Source organism: Natator depressus, chromosome 6 (assembly GCF_965152275.1).
Source record: "Natator depressus isolate rNatDep1 chromosome 6, rNatDep2.hap1, whole genome shotgun sequence".
Taxonomy (NCBI): domain Eukaryota; kingdom Metazoa; phylum Chordata; order Testudines; family Cheloniidae; genus Natator; species Natator depressus.
The window spans coordinates 101,037,368-101,062,299 of NC_134239.1; the positions used below are offsets into that span (position 1 = coordinate 101,037,368).

The following is a 24,932-nucleotide window of genomic DNA, read 5'->3' on the forward strand; positions in this document are numbered from 1 at the left end:
TGTAATTGGAACTAGGTGCTATTAGGGTAAGATCTCAGTAATTTCTAATTGACATTAACTTCTTGACTTAATTCTTGCCTTTCACATGCAAAATGCACCAAATATGTATGGGCTCAATGAGACACCGTTCGACATTTCCCAATGGAAGTCAGTTTTTTTACTGCTGATTGACAAAATGGGAATTATTCTAATGAACAGATGAAAAATAGGCTTGAATAAAGAGAAAGCTTTCCATTAAAGTGAGTTGGTATTGAATGGGATAGACTTTAGAGAGTGATGAATAGCTGTTCCCAGTCAAAGTACTGGTGTAGCATATAGGTGCAGGCATGCTCTCTCTCTCTCTCTCTCTCTCACACACACACACACTCTCCCCACCTCTTTCTCCTTATAAGACACTTGAATCACTCTGAATATATTTACATGCATGATGTTTGCACTGAAATGAGAACAACCATCTCTATATGCTACCTAATACACGAAGACAGGCAAAACACACCCAAGATGAAAGGCATCAGCTAGGTTAGCGATTTGGGGCAATACATTTTTGGTTGCTCAACTTGAGACACCTGAAAGGAGCGCCAGCCCCTCTGCATGTCATACCTCTTCAAGGTATCTCAAGAGAGGCACCCAAAGTTTGAGGCATCCAAAATCATGAGCCAATTTTGAAAATCTTGGGTATCATTCGTTTCCTTAATTTACAATGTACTGAGCTGTGCATTTAGCATAACTCCGCTGGATCTGAACAACACCTCCATTCCAGCAAAATCTTTTTCAGGTTAGTAACTGACCACACTTTGCAAGAATTCAGAACAACGAACCCATAAGAATGAGGAACGCTAGTAACTAAAATTATGGCACATGAAGTAACATTTCATATCTTTAATGCAGTAATAAATATCCAATGTTATTTATTAGCTTTTTAGTTGTGAGTGCTAAACTGCCAGGTCTTAAGTCTCTCATTGAATAACCCCTTTCCTCTGATTTATGTAGTATTAAATATTGAGAACATTTTATTTTTTGCAATGGTCAATGCCTCATAGAACTCCGGCAATAACTCTAAATTTTATTTTCAGCAAGAACAGTTGTTCATTGCAGCAGATTTTCATATCCCATGTGTAAGAGATTTTAAAAAAAAAAAAACTGATACATTCTAAACCCTCTAACATCCATGTACATAGCTTCAATATTTTAAACTTGGTGATACATGCTCATGTAACCTGAAATCTGTCAAACCGTCTGCTTCTCCCATGCAGACCACTGGGGCTACTGATATATTTTTATTGTAAGTTGAGTGTCATGCTGCTTTAAGCATGCATAATGCACTGCACTGACACAAAGGTCACATGGCCTGAGACACATTAAAAACTTTGTAAATGGGATTTGTCCAACTCCAACAGATTATGTAAAAAGAGTATGTAACCTAGTTTAAAAACATGATTTTTAAAAAATCGCATAGTTAAATAAAGAGTGTGTACCAGCTCTACATCATGAAGTTTGGATTTCAATTGCAAGTTTTCCTTCTCTAGTTCATGCAATTTATCACCACGAGCTCTTGCTACTGTTAACTGTTCTTCTAGCATAGCCTTTGTTTCAATTAATATGATGTTGTCTTCTCTTAATTCCTAAAATACAAAAAGAAAAACAGCATATGAAATGGTGTTCATGCTCTAACATGTATACAAACCCAATATATAAATAACCCTTAATCATAACCCATAACCAGTCTATTAATGCTGAACTAAAGAGAAAGCCTACAAAGGCTTTCAATTTAACCCTAATTAATCCTAAAGCCAGTGGGAGGAGTCAGCAATTGACCAATTAATCTTCAGGCATTTCTTGGCATTCATATAGAACTTTCCTGCAGTACGCAAAACTCTAGCCATCAGCTATCTCCTTAGAAATAGAGAGTGCTGTGGGGTGGAGATGTGCTGCAATTTCTTGAAAATAAACCTTGGCAGGAAAAAAAAAATCTCCTGGCCCGTGTGACAGGGTCAGGCCAGATGGCTATAGGAGAGTAATAGAAGGCAGATATATTAGCCCCAGGCTAAGTAGGTCCCTTTTCCCTGGGTAAGGTAACAGGGAAGGTTCCAGAACAATCAGGAACCTTCTGGAGATAATTAAGACAGGCTGATTAGAACACCTGCAGCCAATCAAGAAGCTGCTAGAATCAATTAAGGCAGGCTAATCAGGGCACCTGGGTTTTAAAAAGGAGCTCCCTTCAGTTTGTGGTGTGCGTATGAGGAGCTGGGAGCAAGAGGCACTAGGAGCTGAGAGTGAGAACGCGGACTGTTGGAGGACTGAGGTGTACAAGCATTATCAGACACCAGGAGGATAAAGAAGGTGTTGGGAGGAGGCCATGGGGAAGTAGCCCAGGGAGTTGTAGCTGTCGCACAGCTGTTCCAGGAGGCACTCTAGACAGCTGTATTCCACAGGGCCCTGGGCTGGAACCCGGAGTAGAGGGCGGGCCCGGGTTCCCTCCAAATCCTCCCAACTCCTGGTCAGACACAGGAGGAGTCGACCTGGACTGTGAATGCAGAAAAACGGCCAAGCTGAGGGCTGCCGTGAAGCTCCAAGGCGAGCAAATCCGCCAATAAGCGCAAGACCCCCAAGGTAGAGCAGGAACTTTGTCACACCCAAAAGAAAAATCTCTGGTTATTGTTGCTACTGTTTAGAACCAGCACTTCCATCACCTATTGTGTGGAATAACTTAAGTCCCCATCACACTGAAACTGATTAGTGCAAAGCTGTTGCAAAACTTTAGATTAATGTGTTTTGAGAACAATTTCCACTAGTAGTAAGAATCCATGGAGAAACGTTTCTATTAGTTTTTGGTTTTATAAAAAGAGAAAGGATGTTCTTGTTGTTAAGGCTGGACTGGGACTCAGGAATGCTGGATTCCGTTTCCCTGCTCTGGTACAGACATCCTGTGCTACCCTAGACCTAAAGAAGGTCCCTTAATTGATCTGTGCCTCAGTTCCCCATCTGTAAAAAAGGGATGATTGCACTTTGTGCTCACAAGAGATACGATGATGGTGATGCAAAACAGACATCTGTGAGTAAATGAATAAAGAGAAAATGTTGAAACTACCAGCGAGGATCGATTTATCTCGTCTAGTCTAGACGTGATAAATCAGTCCCCACGCGCTCTCCCATTGACTCCTGTACTCCAGTGCCAAGAGAGGTGCAAGTGGAGTCGACAGGGGAGCAGCAGCAGTCGACTCACCGCGGTGGAGACACCATGGTAAGTCGATCTAAGTATGTCGACTTCAGCTACGTTATTCATGTAGCTGAAGTTGCGTAACTTAGATCGATATCCCCCCCCCCATAGTGTAGACCAGGGCTGATATTTTAAGACCTAAATTTTGGGCCAGGTTTGACCAGAGAGGATGGATATGCTGAACTGTCTGATACCAAAACAGATGCGAATGAGTGGAGTTAAAAACAGGCAGCATGCTGGGTGTAAAATGAGTACCAAAAATACTCATATTGAAACAATGGGTCAATCAGAGTATATTTAATATATATACGTCCTGCTCAGTCTGGACCACAGCCGTGAGAAGTAAGATGGTGCTTGACCTCATAAACATCACCTCAGAACTACCTCTGAAACTGCTTACCAAGCAGGAACTGATTATTTCAGTGTCCCATGAAGAGTCTAACTTTGTGCCAAGTAAGGTGTACACGTATTTGATCTCTGTTTGCAAATCACACATCGTTGGGAGCCATAATATTTGAGAAATGGGAGGTACGCACCAGGCATGTGCCTGAGGGGTGAGGGGGAGGAAGACCTGTCAGAGATCAGAATGTTTATGATGAAATCTTAAATTAAGAACCTTTTGCAGAAGCCTGTTAGAGTTGGGCCAACATTATTTACTTGCACCCATTTTCTGAGGTCATCTTTATAGTGCAAACTTAATTTAAGTAATTACTCCAGGATAGCTCTATAAAGTTATGTCTCAGAGCCTGGGAGGTAGACTTGTTCTAACCACAGCATATTATAACTAATATCACCACAGATAACCCTAGGGTAGCACAACTGACCTGAGAATTGGTTTGGCTATAAATCATTTTTGTATTAGATAAGCAGAATGGTTGGGTGTGTTCTTCATGGGAATGAAGATTTTTTTTCCCCTTTTCAATTAATAAAACTCTCAAAATGGTTTTATAGCTGTGGCGTATTTTTAAATCAACAGCACAGAATAGTTATCTTTGGTCTTTTAAGATTTATAATATGTTTACTTATAAGAGATTCCAAAATCAATTAGAGGAAATTTACCTTAAAACTATGACTATAAAATATCCAACAATTTCTGATCTTGCCTTCATAATCCTCTCACTGAATTAAACCACAGAATTTGTTCTGCAGCCGTAAAAACATGGGCCCTGATCTTGCAAACATTTACGCCCATGAGTAGACCACTTAAAATTAAATCTTGGCATAAGTATTTGCAGGATTGGAGCCAGAGTGTTTTCTATTCAATTGAAACTGGAGAGTTCTTTCTCTCTCTCTCTCTCACACAAGTCCATATATCTGATGCAACGGAAGTTGCTCTTGCTGAGCTGCAAAAATGTTAACAAATGCCCTGGAATAATTGCGTTTTGCATCCATCAAACTAAATGAAAATGTAAAAGAAATGCTTTTTTTTAAATGTTCACAGGAATTTCTTCCCATTACCCTGTGGGGAAACTTATTGCAGTTGAGGGAGGAAAAAATGCAAGTAAGACTCCCTAGTCTCCAAAAAGAATCTGATCTCCTGGAGCAGCACTAGACTCAATGGAGAGGAATGCTGCAGCAGGGTTTTTATGTTGGAGGGAACCACCTCCTCAGAGGAAGCACTGCATTAAGCCTGCCCCTGCACATTGATAGCTATGACCTCATTAAGCCACCACAGCGGGCAAGTCCATAGACTGCATTTGCATTGTGTTTTCTTAGAGCTATAATCAAATTAAAACAGCGTTTGGTAATTTCTTCTTGTCATGAAAGACGCGGAAGGAAAACATTCACCTGCTCAGACATGTCAAGTCTTGCTCGCTTGCAGTGAGGCATGCTCCTTTTGCACTTGTTCTAAGGCAGCTTCTCCAATCTCCCTCCTGACATTAGGGACTTTTAGCCTGTGGTTTAAGGAGCTACTTAAAGTCTCACTCCAATTTCTCTAATCTTACCTCTTGTAAACTGTCTCATATGGTCTGCCCTCCATATGGCACTTTCATGACCACTTCCTGGAGATGACATTCTTTAGGGGCATGTTTTCATGGCTGTACTTCAAGTACCAGAACCAGAGGCTTGTTAAGTGCCCATCATATGTTTCTTCACTGAAGCGCATGCAATTAAAATGGCTTTTCCTCAAGCACCAACAGATTTCTCTTCAGTTACTGATTTTGCAGAGCTTATTGACAACACTGTGAAATCCCCAGGTCCCCACGGCATCATTTTACTACAGAATGATGGCCTACGTATTTTATGCATCTGTATTTTGATTGCCCCATCTATGTGAAATTTGTTTGAGAGTCTCAGACCCTCTGAGCTTAGAAAGCTACCAGTAAGCATCAGGGGAGTTGGATCAGCTTTATAGCCTAGTGGTATCTCTTACTGTCAAGTGAGAGACTAGAACTAGATCCCTGCTCTGACACTGGGAGTGGTTCTGAGGAAACTGTAAATCCAGCTATTTTTCAAGGAGGTGAGAGGAATGCGAGTAGGCACAGCTCTCAATTAAGTCCTATTCATTACACCTCACTTTGAAGGACAGTTGCTTGAGGCAGGGTGGAAATGGAAGGGAAACTGAGGGATAACACTGGCTGCAGGACATATATATTGTCAGATTCTGGCCTCATTGCAGCCCCTTTACATTGGTACAGCAACATAAGAGGGCCAGACTCCCCCCAGGGGAATTTCCTGGATGCAGCCGGCAGGAGCAGCATAAGGCCAAAGGAGACAGACTTATGCTGCCCTTGTACAAAGGGTATTTAGGAGTGGCTGGAATGCAAAATACTGGCAATGTTACACTGTGGAGCAGCCCAAAGGCAGCTAAGGCAGCTCCTAACTTATGCCAGAGGACACATTGACCCCTAGAGCAAACAGAGTTAGAAAGGTGCCAAGAAGATGTAAAGTGACCTTTGCTCCATCCCCATGCCTCCCGATTGCAGCTCTTAGAGATGCAGCACAGAAGCTCACCTATGATGCAGAACCTTGACACCCAACACAGAAGAGACAGAGGTGGGAGACTGCATAAGGGATGGAAGAAAAGAAAGAGATAAAGGAGAGCACTGTAAATTTTACATTATGGATCATCAAGTTAACTTAGCACACAGGAAGCAGAAGTGGTTAGTTTGAGGGTATTGCTGGCTCTAGGACAAGCCACAGTGCTGAGAACCCAAGTACCGTACAATAGAATGGCTTCCTTCTTGCTCTCATATGAAGATAAGAGGAAACACTAGCCTCTCCCATGCTACCAGAACCAACTCCACTCTGCATGCTTTGGGCAGCAGGGACAGACTAAAGTACAGCAGCACAGCGCTGAAGGGAAACTGTCAAGACATGGCTCTGCTATCTAGTGTGCATGATAGAGTGAATGCACAACTGATTTGCCAGCTTGAGGGAGTATGAGAGAGAGACGACTAACAGGAAGAGATTCCAGTAAACTGGAAAATTGCCAGCAGAGAGTAACCTGCCTCAGTTTGCAGTTTATACATTTGATACTCAGCAGGCTTAGTGGACCTATTCATGGGCATATGTTTTAGTAACACTCCATTATCTCAGAGCCAGGGGCTTCATCTGCTTACAGTTTGGGCCCAATCTTGAAGTCAATTGCAAAATTTCCACTGGCTTCAGTGTAAGCAGAAGTGGGATTACATTATTCCAAGATTCAGCCTCCAGAATCAATCTCAGACAGTCTTTTGATTGCATCTGACTGGCTAAAGTGCCACATTCTTCCATTGAAAAGGCAAAAAATTACTCAACCAGCCCAAAGCATTCTGTTTGTTGCTAGGGGCATGGCAGTCACAATCAGATATTTATCCACAGGACAAGCAGAAGAATTTTGTCCTGTTCTGCATTTGTTTTTGGTTACCATAAAGGTTTCATACACAGTGAAATAAACAAGCGAGTCGGATGCTGTAAGGCAGAGGACTTCAGTATTAGTTTGATTCAGTTCTGGAGCCCATATACAGTAGATTCAGTGAAGTATTTGTTGACAGCTGTTTCCAATAATCTTAGTCACACGTTGAGTCTATCCATTTTCTTTAGCACGAATCCTAACAGAAGCAAACAAGGCTAATGCAAATGCACTGAGCAGAGTCGTCCCTTGAGTACTGTGAATCGGGGTGACTGCTCCAGGCCCCGCGCTTTGGAGGGCCCCACAGGCCGGACCCGGAAGTGATGGATTTGTCACTTCTGCCCCAGGCCCCGCAACCCCCTAAGGATGGCCCTGACACTTAGGCAACCCTTCCTGCCACAAGGTCACTGCTATCTTCCCATATTACCAGAAAAGAGGTCCATCAATGTTTCTAGCACAGAATCCTCAGCTCTTCTTCTCTATTAGTTTTGGGTGGAAAAGAATTAGTATGAATGATCAGTAGAAAAACTCCAGGGGGTAGAATGAGGTGCTTGTGCTGTGGGTGAGCTGAAGTGGGGTGGCCGGTATCCCTCCGTATCAGGGAAATGTAGGGGATCTCAAGAGTTTAAGGTGAGATTAGCCCAGAGGCCTAGAAAGAGAGTGAAGATAGGACGAGCAGTGTCCTGAAGTGGCTAAGCAGAAGATATTGGTATTACTAATATCATAAACTTATAGGTATAAACACTCCACTTAAGAGCAGTTTCTCTGTTATTTACAGGTTTCAGAGTAGCAGCTGTGTTAGTCTGTATCCGCAAAAAGGAGTACTTGTGGCACCTTAGAGACTAACAAATTTATTTGAGCATAAGCATCTGATGAAGTGAGCTGTAGCTTACGAAAGCTTATGCTCAAATAAATTTGTTAGTCTTGAAGGTGCCACAAGTACTCCTGTTCTTTCTGTTATTTACAAAGGCCAACATTTGCAGATTTTGATTCCTAAAGTTTGCCATCCGAATCTATACTTAAAAATTTCTGGCCACTTCAATCGGCGCCGCAGATGCTAAGAACCTCTGAAAAAATCAGGCCACTTATTTAGATAATGAGCACAGAGTACTCACAAATGGAAAATTTTGGCCAAAGAATCAACTCTGGCACAAAGATAGCTTGAAAATGTCCTGCAAGGAAGTTGCAAAGAGGACTCAGACCTGTAGTGTCAAAGAACAGGGCTGCTACAGTCAGCCACTTAATGGAGACCCAATAGATCTATAATGAGGGGGCTTTTCAGCACTGGCCTAGCCCTGCTGTCACTGTTGAGAGTTTTACCACTGACTCCAATGGGGGAGCAGAGCTAGGCCACTGCCGAGTGCTTTCAGAAATCCCATCCATCAAGTATTTTCTGGAACTTCAGTTTGCTTTAATGTGCTGGTAGAGTGAGTGTGATTACAAATGAAGCATGAACTGGTGAGCAGCACCGGGGAAAATGGGACCTGCACAGCAGATTTCTTTCCTGGTCTTCACTTGCCTCCATACGAGCCTTGTAGAAATCCACATCATGCAGTTTCTCTTTACACCGGACCAGTTCCATCTCGAGTCTCTCGACTCGGCTTGCCCTCTCTCTCAGTGAATCCAGTTCATCTCTGTATGCTCGGGCAGAGCGAGCATCAGCTGCCAGGTGGATATTCTGGGGAAAGTGTCAGACAAACAGAAAAAAATAAAATTAACCCCTCCCCTATGCTGGTAAAACTAATGACATACCCCTTCCCCTGCCCCCAAGTCCAAATGAGCAGAAATGAATGGAAAGCCAAGAGTGTCCCCATGCAGGAACTCTTCAATTAGCCATCAAACTCATTGCAGGATTGAGTGGTAACTCAGCCTACAGGGATTCTTCCGTTTTCAATGATCAGCGTTGTATATGCTCCACGCATTATTGGATTAGTCGGTGAATTGAGCAGATATGAGACCTGCTCTCACCAGTAAAGTCACTGCATTACTCTGTCACAATCAGACCTACACACAACATGCTGCAGTAACTTGGTTCCATCATTCAAATTTCATCAGAAGAATTTTTATCTTACTATTGAAAGCAATTTTTAAAGTGATGTGTCACTGCAGCGTTACAACTGAAGAAGCTCCACTTACCTCCTGTTTTATTTTCTGCAGCTCTAGCACAAGCTGTTCTGCTTCGTGTTTAGTGTCCACAAGTTGCTCAGACTTTTCTTCCCTAAAAATGATTAGGGAAAACTTAATAAGAAAAATATAACAAGGGTTCCTGGAACAATATTTATAGTATTAACATCATGGCAAGATGTATTAGTCACAGGAGTCTACCAGGGTAATCTGGAAACGAGACCTTCTAGATTTTCTTGGTGCTGCTCCAGTTTCAAAGTTACCAATAGCTACAGACATTTTCTTGTGGGGCCCTGAGCCACAGGATATTTGCGACTGTCTCTCTTTTTTAAATCATCATTGCACCTGCCATTCCTGCTGCCATAGCTAACAGCCATTTGTAATCAGTCCTTCTCAATGATGACTGCCAACAAGCGAGGGTAATGTGTATGCATGTGGGGAAGGGGAAACAACAACTGGAATCAACAATCTTTGAAAACTTAAGGATGGCATAGGGTTGGGGAGGGAAAGAAGGAAAAGGGAAAGAAAGAGTGAGGGAGGTGGGAAGGCAAGAAAAGAGGGAAGGGAAAGAAACTAATGGAGGCTTGAGATTGGTGAGAAGAAAGAGGGAAGATGGGAGAAGGCGATGCCAGCTACTTTGCGCACATCCTTTCCTTGAGCAACCCCCAACCCCCAATCTACAAGACCCAATTCTGCAGCAAGTCTGCATGTAGAACTCAGAGATAAGTCAACGTGTTGAAGCCAATGGGCAACCCGATGTTGCAAACTCAGGCTTAATACACATTTACTTAAAAAGAAAAAAGAAAAGGAGTACTTGTGGCACCTTAGAGACTAACCAGTTTATTTGAGCATGAGCTTTCGTGAGCTACAGCTCACTTCATCGGATGCATAGCTGTAGCTCACGAAAGCTCATGCTCAAATAAACTGGTTAGTCTCTAAGGTGCCACAAGTACTCCTTTTCTTTTTTCTTTTTACGAATACAGACTAACACGGCTGTTACTCTGAAACCACACATTTACTTGACGCTGTTAGCAAAGAACCTGAAATAGACAGCGCTTCTCCAGCAGCCCAGGTGCTTGGTAACTTACAATTCCTGTCGGACCCTTCTCAGCTTTGCTCTTGTGTCTGCCAGTTCAACAGCCAGGTGCTGCTTGTCCTCATTGGAGAGACGATTGGCTAGCTTTGGTGAAGAGTCTGGACTAGATGTTTTCAGAGGACTCGGTGCTTGCTGAGACTGCAGATAATCTCTCTCTTGAGTGAGATCTACAATCAGCTGGAAAAGGAGAGAGCCAGTGGCATTAACAAGAAATAACAATACATTGGACTTATAGCTCCTTTCACTCAAGCATCTCAAAGTACTTTGCAAAGGTGCGTAATTATTAGCCTACTTTACAGATGTGGAAACTCAGGCACAGAAGGTTCAAGTGATGTACCTAATGTCACACACTGAAGTTGGTGACGGAGTTGGGAACAGAACACAATTTTGATTCCCAGCCCTTTGCTGACCACTGGAATACACTACTTCCTAGTGTTTCAGATAAGGACTTTATTTTGCTTAGAGTTTTTATAAAAACTGCAACAATTTACAGCTTTAACGAATACAATCAGAGTCAAATCAATACCAGTAGGAAGAGGGGGAAGTTAAGAGATCTAGGTCAGGGAGAAGAGAGGTTTCTAGCAGAGATCTGAAATAAGATTAACTGATCAGTCACAGATACAGAGAAAAGGTGTCACTGGTGGCATAAACTAGAGAGAAGGCTCTTGAACCAACAATGGCAGATATTGTTGGAGGGACAGAAAAGCATCCACTCAGAGAACAACGGGTGAGAAGAGCATAGGAGACAAATGCTTTAAGGCAAATTCACAAAATAAAGCATATTGTGTTTCCTGCACACACTTCTCCTTCACAGATCAATTCTCTGTAGCTCAAGTATACAATTTAAGGGAAGATTAAACATCACTCTAACAAATGCTAGAATTTTTAGAGATTTAATAGAAGAGATTGAACCTTAAATGAAACACAGAGGCAATCAGTACAGAAGCAAAAGACAACAGAAAAGCAGAGCCTGTGTCTGATCCCTTAAATGAACTGTATGAGAAACAGACATCTCATTCGTACTTCTGTGCACTCGTCTCTCTCATCAATAAGCCTCTTGAGATGGAAAACCATATTCCTTGAGAGAGACTCCAGTTCTTCTGGGGCCATATCTGGGAGCTCTAGCCACTGCAAGTCAAACACATTCTCCTGGTTATGAGTCACCTGCAAACAAGAACAAAATACAGTTTCTTTTTTTAATTTTTCCTGGTATATTTTCAAATGTTGCTTGTTGAATTGATTCATTCTGTGCAAGGCTTTTCTTTCAAGTTTGCTACTTATATAACTCAGCTGTTGGAATCAGTACTGTTCCTCTTCCAATTGTCAACAATTTTCAAGAATTGATGAGTGGGCAAACCTGGTCATAAATGTCACTTTTCAGCAAATATAGCCAGGAAATGGTACAGAAATGCTCAGTTCCACTGCAACATCATGTAACAAAGCTTCTAGTTTTCACATGATAACTAGATTTAGAAAAAGTGGCCAGATAATTTTGTGCTCAATAACACTAGGAGTACTGTACTCAACTCTCAATCTTCATGTGGGTGAGCTAGTCACTGCAAGAGTCAGGAAGACATCGGCCCTGTATTGCACAATTAGCTAGATGCATTATTGTGGGGGTGACAAGGTTTGTCCTTTCCCTGATGCTCTCGTTATTGACCACTGTGACAGGGAGTATCTGATTTAATGGATCTGATGTGGCAGTGATCTAATCTGGTATGGAAAAAACTTTTTTTTTTACTGTAATTCTCTAATAATTGCTTTTTTTCCAAATGATGTTGCTGAAAACTGCACTAGACTGGAAAGGTTTGTTTCAAGTCGCTATGACCACATTTAGGACTATGTATGTTTCTGCTTTTACCAGAATCATATTCTTTATATTCCTTAGTCTTTAAATGAATTGCTAGTCTGTGGAATCTACTTTTAGAAAGCAGATTTTAAAATATATTAAAAGGTTACTGTCAACATCTTCTAACAGTATGTGTTCCCCAAACCTCCTAGGTTAGTTGGTTTTTCGCTTCTGCATCAGATGACGCCAGCACAGCCTGCGAGAATGTGCATTTTGTACTTGAGGCCCGCCCAGCAGAGGGCATTTACAGAAGGTTTCACCTGAACTCCTGAAAGTGGGATGATAGCTGCTGTTTGAGCAAACGTTTTTTTTTCTTTTAAAGAAGCATTTAGATTCCAGATGACATGTCACCAAATTATACCATTTTTAAAAGACTGAAATCAAATTTTGGATCATTGATAATATTTTCAAAAGCACTTATGGGACTTAGGTTCTTAAGTCCCAATTTCAAAAGTGCCACAGGCACTTGGGAGTCTCATTGCCTTCTAATGGGACTTAAGCTCCTAAGTGACTTTTGAAAATAAGACTTAGGCTACTAAATCACTAAAGTGCTTCTGAAAATTTTACCTGAAATCCTTTTTGTGTATCCTTATAAAAGTACTTTCAGTTTGAGCCGACTTTTGGGAGTTCTGACATTTATCACTGCCACTCTTTGAGAAGTGGTTAGCCCAGTTAATTTCCCAACCACCTAGTAATTTTTACCTTTTAATTTGATTACACTTAGAGGGTTCATCTACATGTGAGCTGGGAAGCAGCGATTCCCAGCTCAAGTAGACATACCTGTGCTAGCGCTAGTCAAGCTAACATGCTAAAAACAGCAGTGTAGCTGGAGTAGCGAGGGAAGGTGGCTCAGGCCAGCCACCCAAGTACGTACCTAGTGCGTCCACGTGGGCACATATTTGGCAGGTAGCCCAAGCTGCTACCCAGGCTATCTGGGCTAGACTTCTATTTTTAATGTGGGTATGTCTATGCGAGCTGGGAATCATACCTCCAAGCCCAAAAATAGATACACCCATACATTGACAGAATACAGATATTTCTTTGTGTCAAACACACTAGTGCCACTATGAAAGGTTAACCTGTGCTACTACATAGCAAAGTAAACAATATCGCTGAACCCACCGGGAAGAAAAAAAGAAAGCAAGCTTCAAGGGCTGAGCACCCTACCTCCTGAATGTGTGAAACAATTGCAGCCTGGGTCTCGATATCCAATTGTTTTATTCTTTCGATAAATTCTTCTTTTCTTTCACACTGTAAACAAACAGAAAATAAATACACACATCAATTGAAAACAGCTATGGATCAAAACTCTACCATGGTGTTATTTTCTTTGAACGTCTCTGCACAGCTAAAAATTCACTTGCAACACTAAGGGCCAGACTCCATCAGGCTTACTCACATTGAGTAGCTAGCGCTTTATTGCACTATTCCAATGCTCCTTGAGATGACTGAACTAACTGGTGAGTCAATGAATGTGTGGCCCAAGTAAGAGTGACTGAGTCCTGCCAAAAGCTTTTAAACTTCAGGCTAAGTTAAATGTGAAAAAAAGCAACCCAACCAAAACCCAACCTCCCACCCTCCTGAAAGCTAAAAATCAAGGATTGGATCCACAGCTGGTGTAAATCAGCAAAGCTCCACTGATTTCGAAGGAGTTACACCAATATATACCAGCTGAGGATCTGGCCCAAACTTTACTTTACATGATTTAAACCGTTTGTTTACTTTTTGCATTTTGCTCATTTTGGGCAATGACAACAGATCAATTGGTTCTGCTTTTGCTTCTGCTCACTTCAACTTCAGTTTTTGGTTCCTGGGCACTAATGAAATGTGTGCTTTGTATGTAAAATACCACCGGGGGAATATTTAATGAAAAATAACTTTAACTTCATAGCTTCGCAATTCTATTTTTATCAAATTAGTTTTGTAAATCTTAAAAAAACAAAAAAACACCCCACACCATGACACTCAGTGCAAATTTGGGACCTAAAGTTGGCAGAATCTCTAGACAGAAGTAACAGAGAAGTTGAACATTTCCACAGTCTGGTTTCTGTTGATTCCATGATATACAGTGCCGATTTTGGCCCAATTCTGAGTACAACCATTCACTTCAGTGGGAGGAGGTTCAAGTCCTTAAACAGGAACTGAGACTCTTCAGCCCCTTGCCGAATCAGACCTTTTATTCTTTGCGTTAAAATGTGTTAGTAAGTATAAAGTTCCGAACAGCCACATGAAGAGAGCACTGCTCTGACATAATTGACTTGACACAGCTGGGCAGGGAGAGTGTCCTAAGGCATGACAAGAACATTAGACAGAAACACAAACAAGGTCAATTATAAGCAAAGACTGGCCCGCAACATTCCTATTGTCTGTTACAACAGTTTACAGTGGAATTCCAAACACAGAGCTTTGGTGGGCAGGACAGTGATTCCTTTATTTGGTTTACTGTCATGTGTTTCAGGGGAATTTACCGTATGTATCAACTGTCCATTTGGTTTAACAACACAACATAAAAACCCTCACGTGATCAAACAAAGTTCCTATTTATTTAGGACTTTCTGTCTACACATATTTTTAAAAAAAGGTGCAGCTGAGTAGTATTCTTAAGAAGACAGTGATTAGCTGTTGGTTGATCTATTCTCTTTGCACTCATGTACTCCACTATATTCCTATATACTCTAACAACAAAAACCAACCCCGGAACAAAACCAAACCAACTCCCTCTCCCCTGCAACAGTCCTTAGACTCAGGAGATTGTTCAAACTCACGTTCTCTCCTGCAGGAATTACTGGATGCCAATGATTTGGATTGCCTAATTGTGACAGCATGTATCAAAGCACTGGTTCAAACACTGGCAAGGCACGTGGCAAGCTGAGGCTATAACTTATTATGTAAAATGTGCTCATTTTTCTCCCATCTCCTTTCTGTTTCCGTTTCATCCACCTATTGTGTCTTACAGTTCTAGACCACAAACTGTCTGGGGCAGGGAATTTGTTCATACAGCACTTAGCATAATGGGACCTCGATCATTGATTGGTACGTTTAGTTCAAGCACCAAAATCAGATTCAAACGACGTATTAAAATATTTTGTAATTCCATAAGTCATGTTCACCTGTACAGCACAGCCCAACACCAACAACAGCATCTTCTTAATTTCATCCATACTTTTACCTACATTGAAAGAAAAGAGGCAAATCAGTCCACCTGCACAACATGAGTTACAAAAAATATTTGCATAAAGTGATCTCAAAACATAGAGCAAAGCCCTGTCGGGTTGGAGTAATTGAGTGCTTGCATATATACACACGTCTAGATATGTTTAACATGATTTCAATGTAGCAAAATGGTTGTTACAGATTAATTTAACAGATCCAGCAAAGTACTTATGCATTTGCCTGTACAGGCACCATGCTTAATCCCTTACTTCTGATGAAGAAAAAATAAAAAGCAGGAGTGGGGGAGGGATTGTTTTTAAAAGGAACCCCCCCTCATACAACCCAAATTACACATTTTAAAAGTAATCACCACACAGCTTTCCCCAGAGTTAAAATCAGAATGCTGAAGAATATTAGTGCGTACTTAATTCATTGTCTATCAACAGTGGTATGCTTCAGCAATGAGCTTTATCTCTGTTCTGCATCCAAGTGTACACACTTTGAAGTGAATGCTCCATGTGCTAAGGAAAAAAAAGGGGGGGGCTGGGTAGAACGGAGAATATTCAGTGACCATATGCTTGTGGATCCGTCGGGGGAGAAGGGGCATAAGTGGGTTGCTATTGCAGGGAATCTTGCTGTGACCAAGAACCCAGCAAGTATCATTCTCATTCTTAGGTGAAGAAAAAGTGCTAGGGAAGGGAAATTGCTCTGGCTTATTGCCAAGTTCAGATCTTGTTTCAGCAAAATTAAAATATGGCTATTACCTCCTCATTGGGGAGCAAATAAAGTTATATATAGTAAAGATAAGGGATGAGGAAATTAGAAGAACAAAAGGTTGAGGCATAATTAAAATTGCATGTGCAGCTGGTAAAAAACTGGAGGCAAGTTAGATTCAAAATGAAACATCCAGGAAACACCTGATATCATACACACCATGGCGAAAAAATAGGCAATGCACACTTTTCTCTCCCTTACCCATCTGTCAATGTATGCACTCTTCACACACTGTATAATCGTGAGATAAACATTTTCACATTCTGCACCTCTCTACTTGCATATTCAATTGTTCATATCTATATACAAGCTGAGGAAGGAAATTCCCTCTGTTCACTGAGAAGTTTTTGTGTGCAACTGTATTAACACACCAACATGCACCATGTCCTTGTAAGGCTGTGCTGTGCAGTAAATTACATGCATCTGCAGGACTGACAGTACAGAACGGGAGTGAAATTGATTAATCAGTTATGCTAACCCAGCATTTCAGATTAACAAAGAAGGCACACTGACCTAAATTAGCAAAGGGGGGGAGTTTCAACCTGAGACTCTTGCAATGCAGACTAACCAATGTTACTGTTAAAATAGGGGAAGAGCTCTAGTGAAATAATTATTTTGCCTTTTTTTTTTGCCTCCCTATTTTCTTTTAATAAAAAAGTCCCAAAGTGTCTAAATAAACCATTTTTGTTAGCTAAATTTTCCAGGACAACCTGAGGACAGAATGCTTTGTCTGTTTAAAGAAAAAACAATTTTATAAGAATCAATTTTAAAAGAAATAAATAGTTTTTCAAGGTGCTCCACACAAATTCTCAGTGCCTGATTTGTATAGGATCTGATGTATCATTAGGGCTCCATAAGTAGAGCTCTAGTCTTCTAGGAGAACGTACAGCTGTAAACCCTGCCAGATCCCAGGCTATCTTACAGGTATATTTTTATTTCCCTTCAGGCTATTTAAACCCTATTTTTCAAAAAGGGTTAACATCCTTCCCACATAAACACACAGTGTTACAGTATTTGTGGCTCACTCTCTTTAGTACAACTGAATTTTTGTGTTCCTATAGAATCCACAGTTTTGCACAAATAAAATAATGCTACATTATTCTGAGGAATACAATCGACTTGAAATGTAGTCAATAACAAAAAAGAACTGAGTTAAAAGTAGTTTCAGGCAATATTTCTGCTTCTAAGTACACTTGCCAATTTTTGTGGCTTTACAATCAAATTTTCCTAATTAAAATTTTTTTCTGTGTCTCCTGTTGCACCATGAAAGACCCTATGTAAAACTGACTGACTGTACAGGAGGACTGGTTATTAGGTGTTTTAAGAACAGGAACATAAACAATTCAGAGACATGCTTTTAAAGTTGATGAACCTTAATCCACAGCACCTTTCTCCATCCTCCCACCAAATGCTGCTGAATCTTACTATATAGCAAGTGCTGTCTCAGGTGAATCAGCTAATCCTGTATAGGTGTAAAGTGAACTTTCTCCCTGTGTTTACAAAATACTCCCTTTACAGGAATGGGGCTGCATGCATTTTGAAGCCAGGGTCTGATAACTATTTGGTCCAGTCAGTCACTATTGCCCTAAGCAGATATTTAGCACTGGCTAGAAAACAAGAATTTTTTGGGTGGTATTGGTCGGGGACTCTCTCCTCAGGGGGACTGAGAGATCAATCTGCCACCCTGACCGGGAAAACTGAGAAGTCTGCTGCTTGCCAGGAGCTAGGATTCACGATGTGACGGAGAGACTGCAGAGACGCATCAAGCCCTCGGATCACTACCCCTTCCTGCTTCTCCACGTGGGCACCAATGATACCGCCAAGAATAACCTTGAGCGGATCACTGCAGACTACGTGGCTCTGGGAAGAAGGATAAAGGAGTTTGAGGCGCAAGTGGTGTTCTCGTCCATCCTCCCTGTGGAAGGAAAAGGCCTGGATAGAGACCGTCGAATTGTGGAAGTCAACTAATGGCTATACAGGTGGTGTCGGAGAGAAGGCTTTGGATTCTTTGACCATGGGATGGTGTTTCAAGAAGAAGGATTGCTAGGCAGAGACGGGCTCCACCTAACTAAGAGAGGGAAGAGCATCTTCACAAGCAGGCTGGCTAACCTAGTGAGGAGGGCTTTAAACTAGGTTCACCGGGGGAAGGAGACCAAAGCCCTGAGGTAAGTGGGCAAGCAGGATACCGGGAGGAAGCAAGAGCAGGAGATGCGAGAGGGGAGAGCTCCTGCCTCATATGGACAAAGAGGGACGATCAGCGAGTTATCTCAAGTACCTATACACAAATGCAAGAAGCCTGGGAAACAAGCAGGGAGAACTGGAAGTCCTGGCACAGTCAAGGAATTATGACATGATTGGAATAACGGAGACTTGGTGGGATAACTCACATGACTGGAGTACTGTCATGGATGGATATAAACTGTTCAGGAAGGACAGGCAGGGCAGAAAAGGTGGGGGAGTTGCATTGTATGTAAGAGAGCAGTATGGCTGCTCAGAGCTCCAGTATGAAACTTCAGAAAAACCTGAGAGTCTCTGGATTAAGTTTAGAAGTATGAGCAACAAGGGTGATGTCGTGGTGGGAGTCTGCGATAGACCACCGGACCAGGGGGATGAGGTGGACAAGGCTTTCTTCTGGCAACTAACAGAAGTTACTAGATCGCAGGCCCTGTTTCTCATGGGAGACTTCAATCACCCTGATATCTGCTGGGAGAGCAATACAGCGGTGCACAGACAATCCAGGAAGTTTTTGGAAAGTGTAGAGGACAATTTCCTGGTGCAAGTGCTGGAGGAACCAACTAGGGGCAGAGCTCTTCTTGACCTGCTGCTCACAAACCGGGAAGAATTAGTAGGGGAAGCAAAAGTGGATGGGAACCTGGGAGGCAGTGACCATGAGATGGTCGAGTTCAGGATCCTGACACAAGGAAGAAAGGAAAGCAGCAGAATACAGACCCTGGACTTCAGAAAAGCAGACTTTGACTCCCTCAGGGAACTGATGGGCAGGATCCCCTGGGAGAATAACATGAGGGGGAAAGGAGTCCAGGAGAGCTGGCTGTATTTTAAAGAATCCTTATTGAGGTTCCAGGGACAAACCATCCTGATGTGTAGAAAGAATAGTAAATACGGCAGGAGACCAGCTTGGCTTAACAGTGAAATCCTTGCTGATCTTAAACACAAAAAAGAAGCTTACAAGAAGTGGAAGATTGGACAAATGACCAGGGAGGAGTATAAAAATATTGCTCAGGCATGCAGGAGTGAAATCACGAAGGCCAAATCACACCTGGAGTTGCAGCTAGCAAGAGATGTTAAGAGTAACAGTTAAGAGTAACAAGATGGGTTTCTTCAGGTATGTTAGCAACAAGAAGAAAGTCAAGGAAAGTGTGGGCCCCTTACTGAATGAGGGAGGCAACCTAGTGACAGAGGATGTGGAAAAAGCTTAATGTACTCAGTGCTTTTTTTGCCTCTGTCTTCATGAATGAGGTCAGCTCCCAGACTACTGAACTGGGCAGCACAGCATGGGGAGGAGGTGACCAGCCCTCTGTGGAGAAAGAAGTGGGCTGGATGCGCTGCATCCGAGAGTGCTAAAGGAGTTGGCGGATGTGATTGCAGAGCCATTGGCCATTATCTTTGAAAACTCATGGTGATTAGGGGAGGTCCCGGATGACTGGAAAAAGGCTAATGTAGTGCCCATCTTTAAAAAAGGGAAGGAGGAGAATCCTGGGAACTACAGGCCAGTCAGCCTCCCCTCAGTCCCTGGAAAAATCATGGAGCAGGTCCTCAAGGAATCAATTCTGAAGCACTTAGAGGAGAGGAAAGTGACCAGGAACAGTCAGCATGGATTCACCAAGAGCAAGTCATGCCTGACTAATTTAATTGCCTTCTCTGATGAGATAACTGGCTCTGTGGATGAGGGGAAAGCAGTGGACATGTTCCTTGACTTTAGCAAAGCTTTTGACACTGTCTCCCACAGTATTCTTGCCAGCAAGTTAAAGAAGTATGGGCTGGATGAATGGACTATAAGGTGGACAGAAAGATGGCTAGATTGTCAGGCTCAACGGGTAGTGATCAATGGCTCCATGTCTAGTTGGCAGCCGGTATCAAGTGGAGTGTCCCAAGGGTCGGTCCTCGGGCCGGTTTTGTTCAATATCTTCATAAGTGATCTGGAGGATGGCGTGGATTGCACCCTCAGCAAGTTTGCAAATGACACTAAACTGGGAGGAGAGGTAGATATGCTGGAGGGTAGGGATAGGATACAGAGGGACCTAGACAAATTAGACGATTGGGCCAAAAGAAATCTGATGAGGTTCAACAAGGACAAGTGCAGAGTCCTGCACTTAGGACAGAAGAATCCCATGCACCGCTACAGACTAGGGACCGAATGGCTAGGCAGCAGTTCTGCAGAAAAAGATCTAGGGGTTACAGTGGATGAGAAGCTGGATATGAGTCAACAGTATGCCCTTGTTGTCAAGAAGGCCAATGGCATTTTGGGCTGTATAAGTAGGGGCATTGCCAGCAGATCGAGGGATGTAATCGTTCTCCTCTATTCAACTTTGGTGAGGCCTCATCTGGAGTACTGTGTCCAGTTTCGGGCCCCACACTACAAGAAGGATGTGGAAAAATTGGAATGTGTAAAGCGGAGGGCAACAAAAATGATTAGGGGACTGGAACACATGACTTATGAGGAGAGGCTGAGGGAACTGGGATTGTTTATTCTGCAGAAGAGAAGAATGAGGGGGAATTTGATAGCTGCTTTCAACTACCTGAAAGGGGGTTCCAAAGAGGATGGATCTAGACTGTTCTCAGTGGTAGCAGATGACAGAACAAGGAGTAATGGTCTCAAGTTGCAGTGGGGGAGGTTTAGGTTGGATATTGGGAAAAACTTTTTCGCTAGGAGGGTGGTGAAGCACTGGAATGCGTTACCTAGGGAGGTGGTGGAATCGCCTTCCTTAGATATTTTTACGGTCAGGCTTGACAAAGCCCTGGCTGGGATGATTTAGTTGGGGTTTGGTCCTGCTTTGAGCAAGGGGTTGGACTAGATAACCTCCTGAGGTCCCTTCCAACCCTGATATTCTATGATTCTAATTTCATTTAATAAAAAAAAGGAGGTTTTGGCATCATTCCACATCAGTTTCAGAGCAGACTCTGAGCAGGAACTTGAATCTTGGTGTCCCACATTCCAAGTGAATGGCTTAGTCACTGGGGTTCTTCTGGGGTTATTCTCTCTGACCAGAAATTCCCATCCTGAGCCTGAGAAACCTTCCTGACAAAACTTTAATCAAAATGGACATGGTTTTGGCTTTGACATATTAGTATTTTCCAATGAAAAAAACGTGTCATTGAAAAATTCCTGCAGTTTTACAGATATTGCCCAGACATCTCACACATCCACTAGGACAATCCTAAGATAATTCTGAAATGAACAGTTTACATTCCAGGAAGAGCAGAACATGGATCTAAATTCGAAATCTTGTTTGCTTCTGCATTATTTATTTGGCATATGCAATCAGGTCAAGCCAAGCCACAGCATTCTTATCAACAATGTTCAAGGCATGAAGACCTCCAAGAAATTGAGTAATTTTGCAGTCCTCAACAAAGTGTGTCATAATTTGTGGCTGCCCACACTGACATAGTGGACTGTCTTTAAAATGTCACTGAAATTCTCCTGCAGCACAAATTCCATGTCTGATACGAAACTGGCTGAGAAGGCTCCATTGCCTTTGTGGTAAATCAAACCCAGGTTGACACTGAGTGGGGTCCAAGACAAGATAATTATTTGTCACTTTCTCTGCAAACCATGAAGCTTGCCCTACATCCTCTACTGTAAATCCCTCAGCGGGTAAACTTATCCGCAACAAGGGCCAGGAGGGCAGATGACCATGTGGTGGACTAAACAAATCTTTAATTAACAGTAGATGTGGCAGGTTTCAGAGTAGCAGCCGTGTTAGTCCGTATCTGCAAAAAGAAAAGGAGTACTTGTGGCACCTTCGAGACTAAGATGTGGCATATCACACAATTTCATTATGAGCTTTGCCAAGCTTTCCTCTCTGCGAACACTTGGTGGAGCAATATTGCAAAGAACCAGTAATCATGGTAGAAGAGTAGATTTAAGTGTGCCTGAAATAATACGCATGTTAGAATGAAGTTGTATGTCGATCATCCTTGTGTGAGACGAGCGAGCTCATACTGGAGTGCAGTACTCTGCCACTGAATAACACAGTGCCCAGGCTGAAGTGTGTAACATTTGGGAGTTGGCACCTTATGTCATTCTGGCTACTTTTCCGAGGAGGTTGTTGTGCGTTTTGACCTTAGTTGCTGACTCTGTACGATGGTCACGATATGTGAGAGTTCTATCCAACGTGATGCCTAGATAAACCAGGTGTGAATCATGCCTTATTCCGTGATCACTAAGAACTATGTTCAGCTCTCTGCCCGCTTGTGCATGATGTAAGTGGAAGACACTCGACACAGTCTTGCTTCCACTATTAATCAGGCGCGACCAATGAGAATAATCAGCCATAGCTGCCATATCTACATTCAAAACACTCTCAAGTATGTCAAAGGAGTGTGATTAAGTGCTTATCTGCATTAGGAAGTTATCACTATATTCCTAGGAAAAGAGGGCACCATTCAAATACTTTGTCTACTGCACTGTTGTAAAGATAGGATTGGGGAATGCCAGGAATACTGTTAGTTAGTGGTACGACTACAATAAGTGATAAATATCGAGATTATAATGATGATCATTGCACTCTAATCACTATAGAGTAACATCGAATACATACTTAACTACCTGCAAGACTTACTACAGCTTACAATATTAGCTCATGTACAATACTTCATCAAAAATCTGTGTTTAACATTTATCACTATGCCTACTGGTATGGCAACCCAGGCGAATAACTAACTCGGATAATTGTGATGGTACCTGTAATTGCCCTCAATGAAACAAAGTTTTCCAAAAATAATGTGATTGATTTTAGCTAGTAAGTGTATAACCAATTAACCCAAAAGGTGTAGATGTTACTTAATCCAGTCTGGCTAAGTCTTCACTGTAAAACAATTTGTTTGTTTGACAGTGGGCTAACTAAAGCAGAATAGAAATCCCACTGTAAGATCCTAGGGCGGCAAGGCACTTTTTGTTTTTGCTGTGGAGTAGCTAGGTGAGGTCAGTGCTAGACCTTGCTTCGTTTCCCTCGTGGTAAAAACTAAAAGTGCCTTGTCTGCAGTCGGATTTCACAGCAGAATAGCTAAAGCACTTTAATTATCTCGCAGTTAACACCTGCTTTTTTTCTTTTCTTTTTTCTTTTCTTTCTTTTCTTTTTTTTTTTGTAGTGAAGGCAAAGCCAGAATTTAGGGGAAGGAATGAGAAATCAAAAGGAAGACAATGGCTAGTGTTTACAGAACCCTTTGCTGTCGGAAGTGTTCCAAAGCAGAGTTTTTTGATTAATATTTTTAATGCCTGAGGATGTGTAATGCACTTCTAACGAAAGCTGGTTTCTACGGCCCATTAGAAGCACTCTGAAGGTCATGAGGTATATTAATAGTTTTACTCTGTAGGCTGCACAAATGTTTTAAAGATAATGTATTAAAGTTTAAAGAACCACATTTAGTTCAATTCTTTGAGCCACTCCCATTTCACCAATGGGGAAACTGAGGCACAGAAAAGTTAAGTGGCTTGTATCAGGTTACAGAGCAAGTCACTGGCTGGAACTAAAACAGTACAGTACTATGTACACTTGGGATTAAAACAACACAGTGACAGACCGGGGACTTATATACAGTATCATGTACATTTAAGATACAATATACACTGAATAAAAACAACTATTCTCCATCCCCAATTTAATAATGCTTCCTCCACAGCACACACTCCTGCAGTGCTTTTTAAAGGATTGATTTGCATTAACATAATGAGGTGGTGAAGCCACAAGGCACCATGCTGATAAAACTGGAGACTGAAGTCCTACATCCATAGGAAACGCACAGCATGAGCAGTCATAGGCAAGCGTCCCTAGGCTGCCTCAAAGTGTTTCAGTGCTGTCCTATTTTTGTTGAGAAGATAGTGCCCAGCTCAATCCAGCCCTTGGGATCTCTGCTGAGATTGCCAAGAAGAGTGCCACGTTGTGATGTGGATAATGTCTACTAGGAACTGAACTGAGATGTACCCACTCATATTGCGTGGGACAACCAAGAGCGGACCTGGAGTGGACTTGAACCAGCAACCAAAGAGAAGGGTTCTAAATTCAACACAACAGCATTTTCCACCTTGCTGAAAATTCCAGGGCAGCTGTTCCTATGCTAGGTCTCTGAGCCAGTGAGGCAGCCAGTGACCTGAGGATTTGCAGAAAGGCCATCTGCTCTCAACAGTGGGAAAGGGCCTTTGGGCTTTTAGGAAAAGATCCTGTACTCTGGGAGCCTCTCTCTGTGCTGTGGGCCCAGAACACCCCCAATGTCTCTCAGGAGAGGGAGGGTGAGAAACAGATGGCGGGACTGGTGCGGGGGAGGCGGGGAAGGAGATTAGGAGACAACAACAAAAAGGAGGATAAAGGTAAAGAGAAAATAAGAGAGATAAATGAATGGAGGAGGAGAGGAAGCTGGAGAGAGAAATGAGAAAGAGAGAGTGCAGAAGAAATGGTAGATTCTGAGTTGATACATTTTATTTATTCACATTCGTACTCTGTATTAAATTTCCTCAGCAGAAAACAGAAAGCTGTAATGTGTTCGTGTGGTGGGGGCTAACATCCAGCAGACTGTGGAGCAGGTGAAAACTGGGAAAACACACCGGCATTCATTTCTTCCAGTCAGAACAGAGTCCCAAATTATATAAGCCTGAACTCTACAGTTAACATTTTAGAGACAGAGCTTTGTTATTAACAGGGGAAAACTG

The 24,932-nt window shown here is 42.2% G+C and overlaps 1 protein-coding gene across 2 annotated transcripts in view; it reads right to left on the bottom strand.

Annotated features, from left to right (window-relative positions):
• Positions 1-24,932, bottom strand: part of CCDC88C (coiled-coil domain containing 88C) — a 124,646-nt gene that overhangs the window by 43,169 nt on the left and 56,545 nt on the right. For both annotated transcript variants that reach the window (XM_074956122.1, XM_074956123.1), the window contains exons 5-11: positions 15,232-15,290; positions 13,289-13,372; positions 11,296-11,436; positions 10,265-10,449; positions 9,189-9,270; positions 8,572-8,730; positions 1,476-1,622 (exon numbers count right to left, since the gene is read on the bottom strand). In XM_074956122.1, the coding sequence (XP_074812223.1) occupies positions 1,476-1,622; positions 8,572-8,730; positions 9,189-9,270; positions 10,265-10,449; positions 11,296-11,436; positions 13,289-13,372; positions 15,232-15,290 (857 nt within the window). The remainder of the gene's footprint in view (positions 1-1,475; positions 1,623-8,571; positions 8,731-9,188; positions 9,271-10,264; positions 10,450-11,295; positions 11,437-13,288; positions 13,373-15,231; positions 15,291-24,932) is intronic.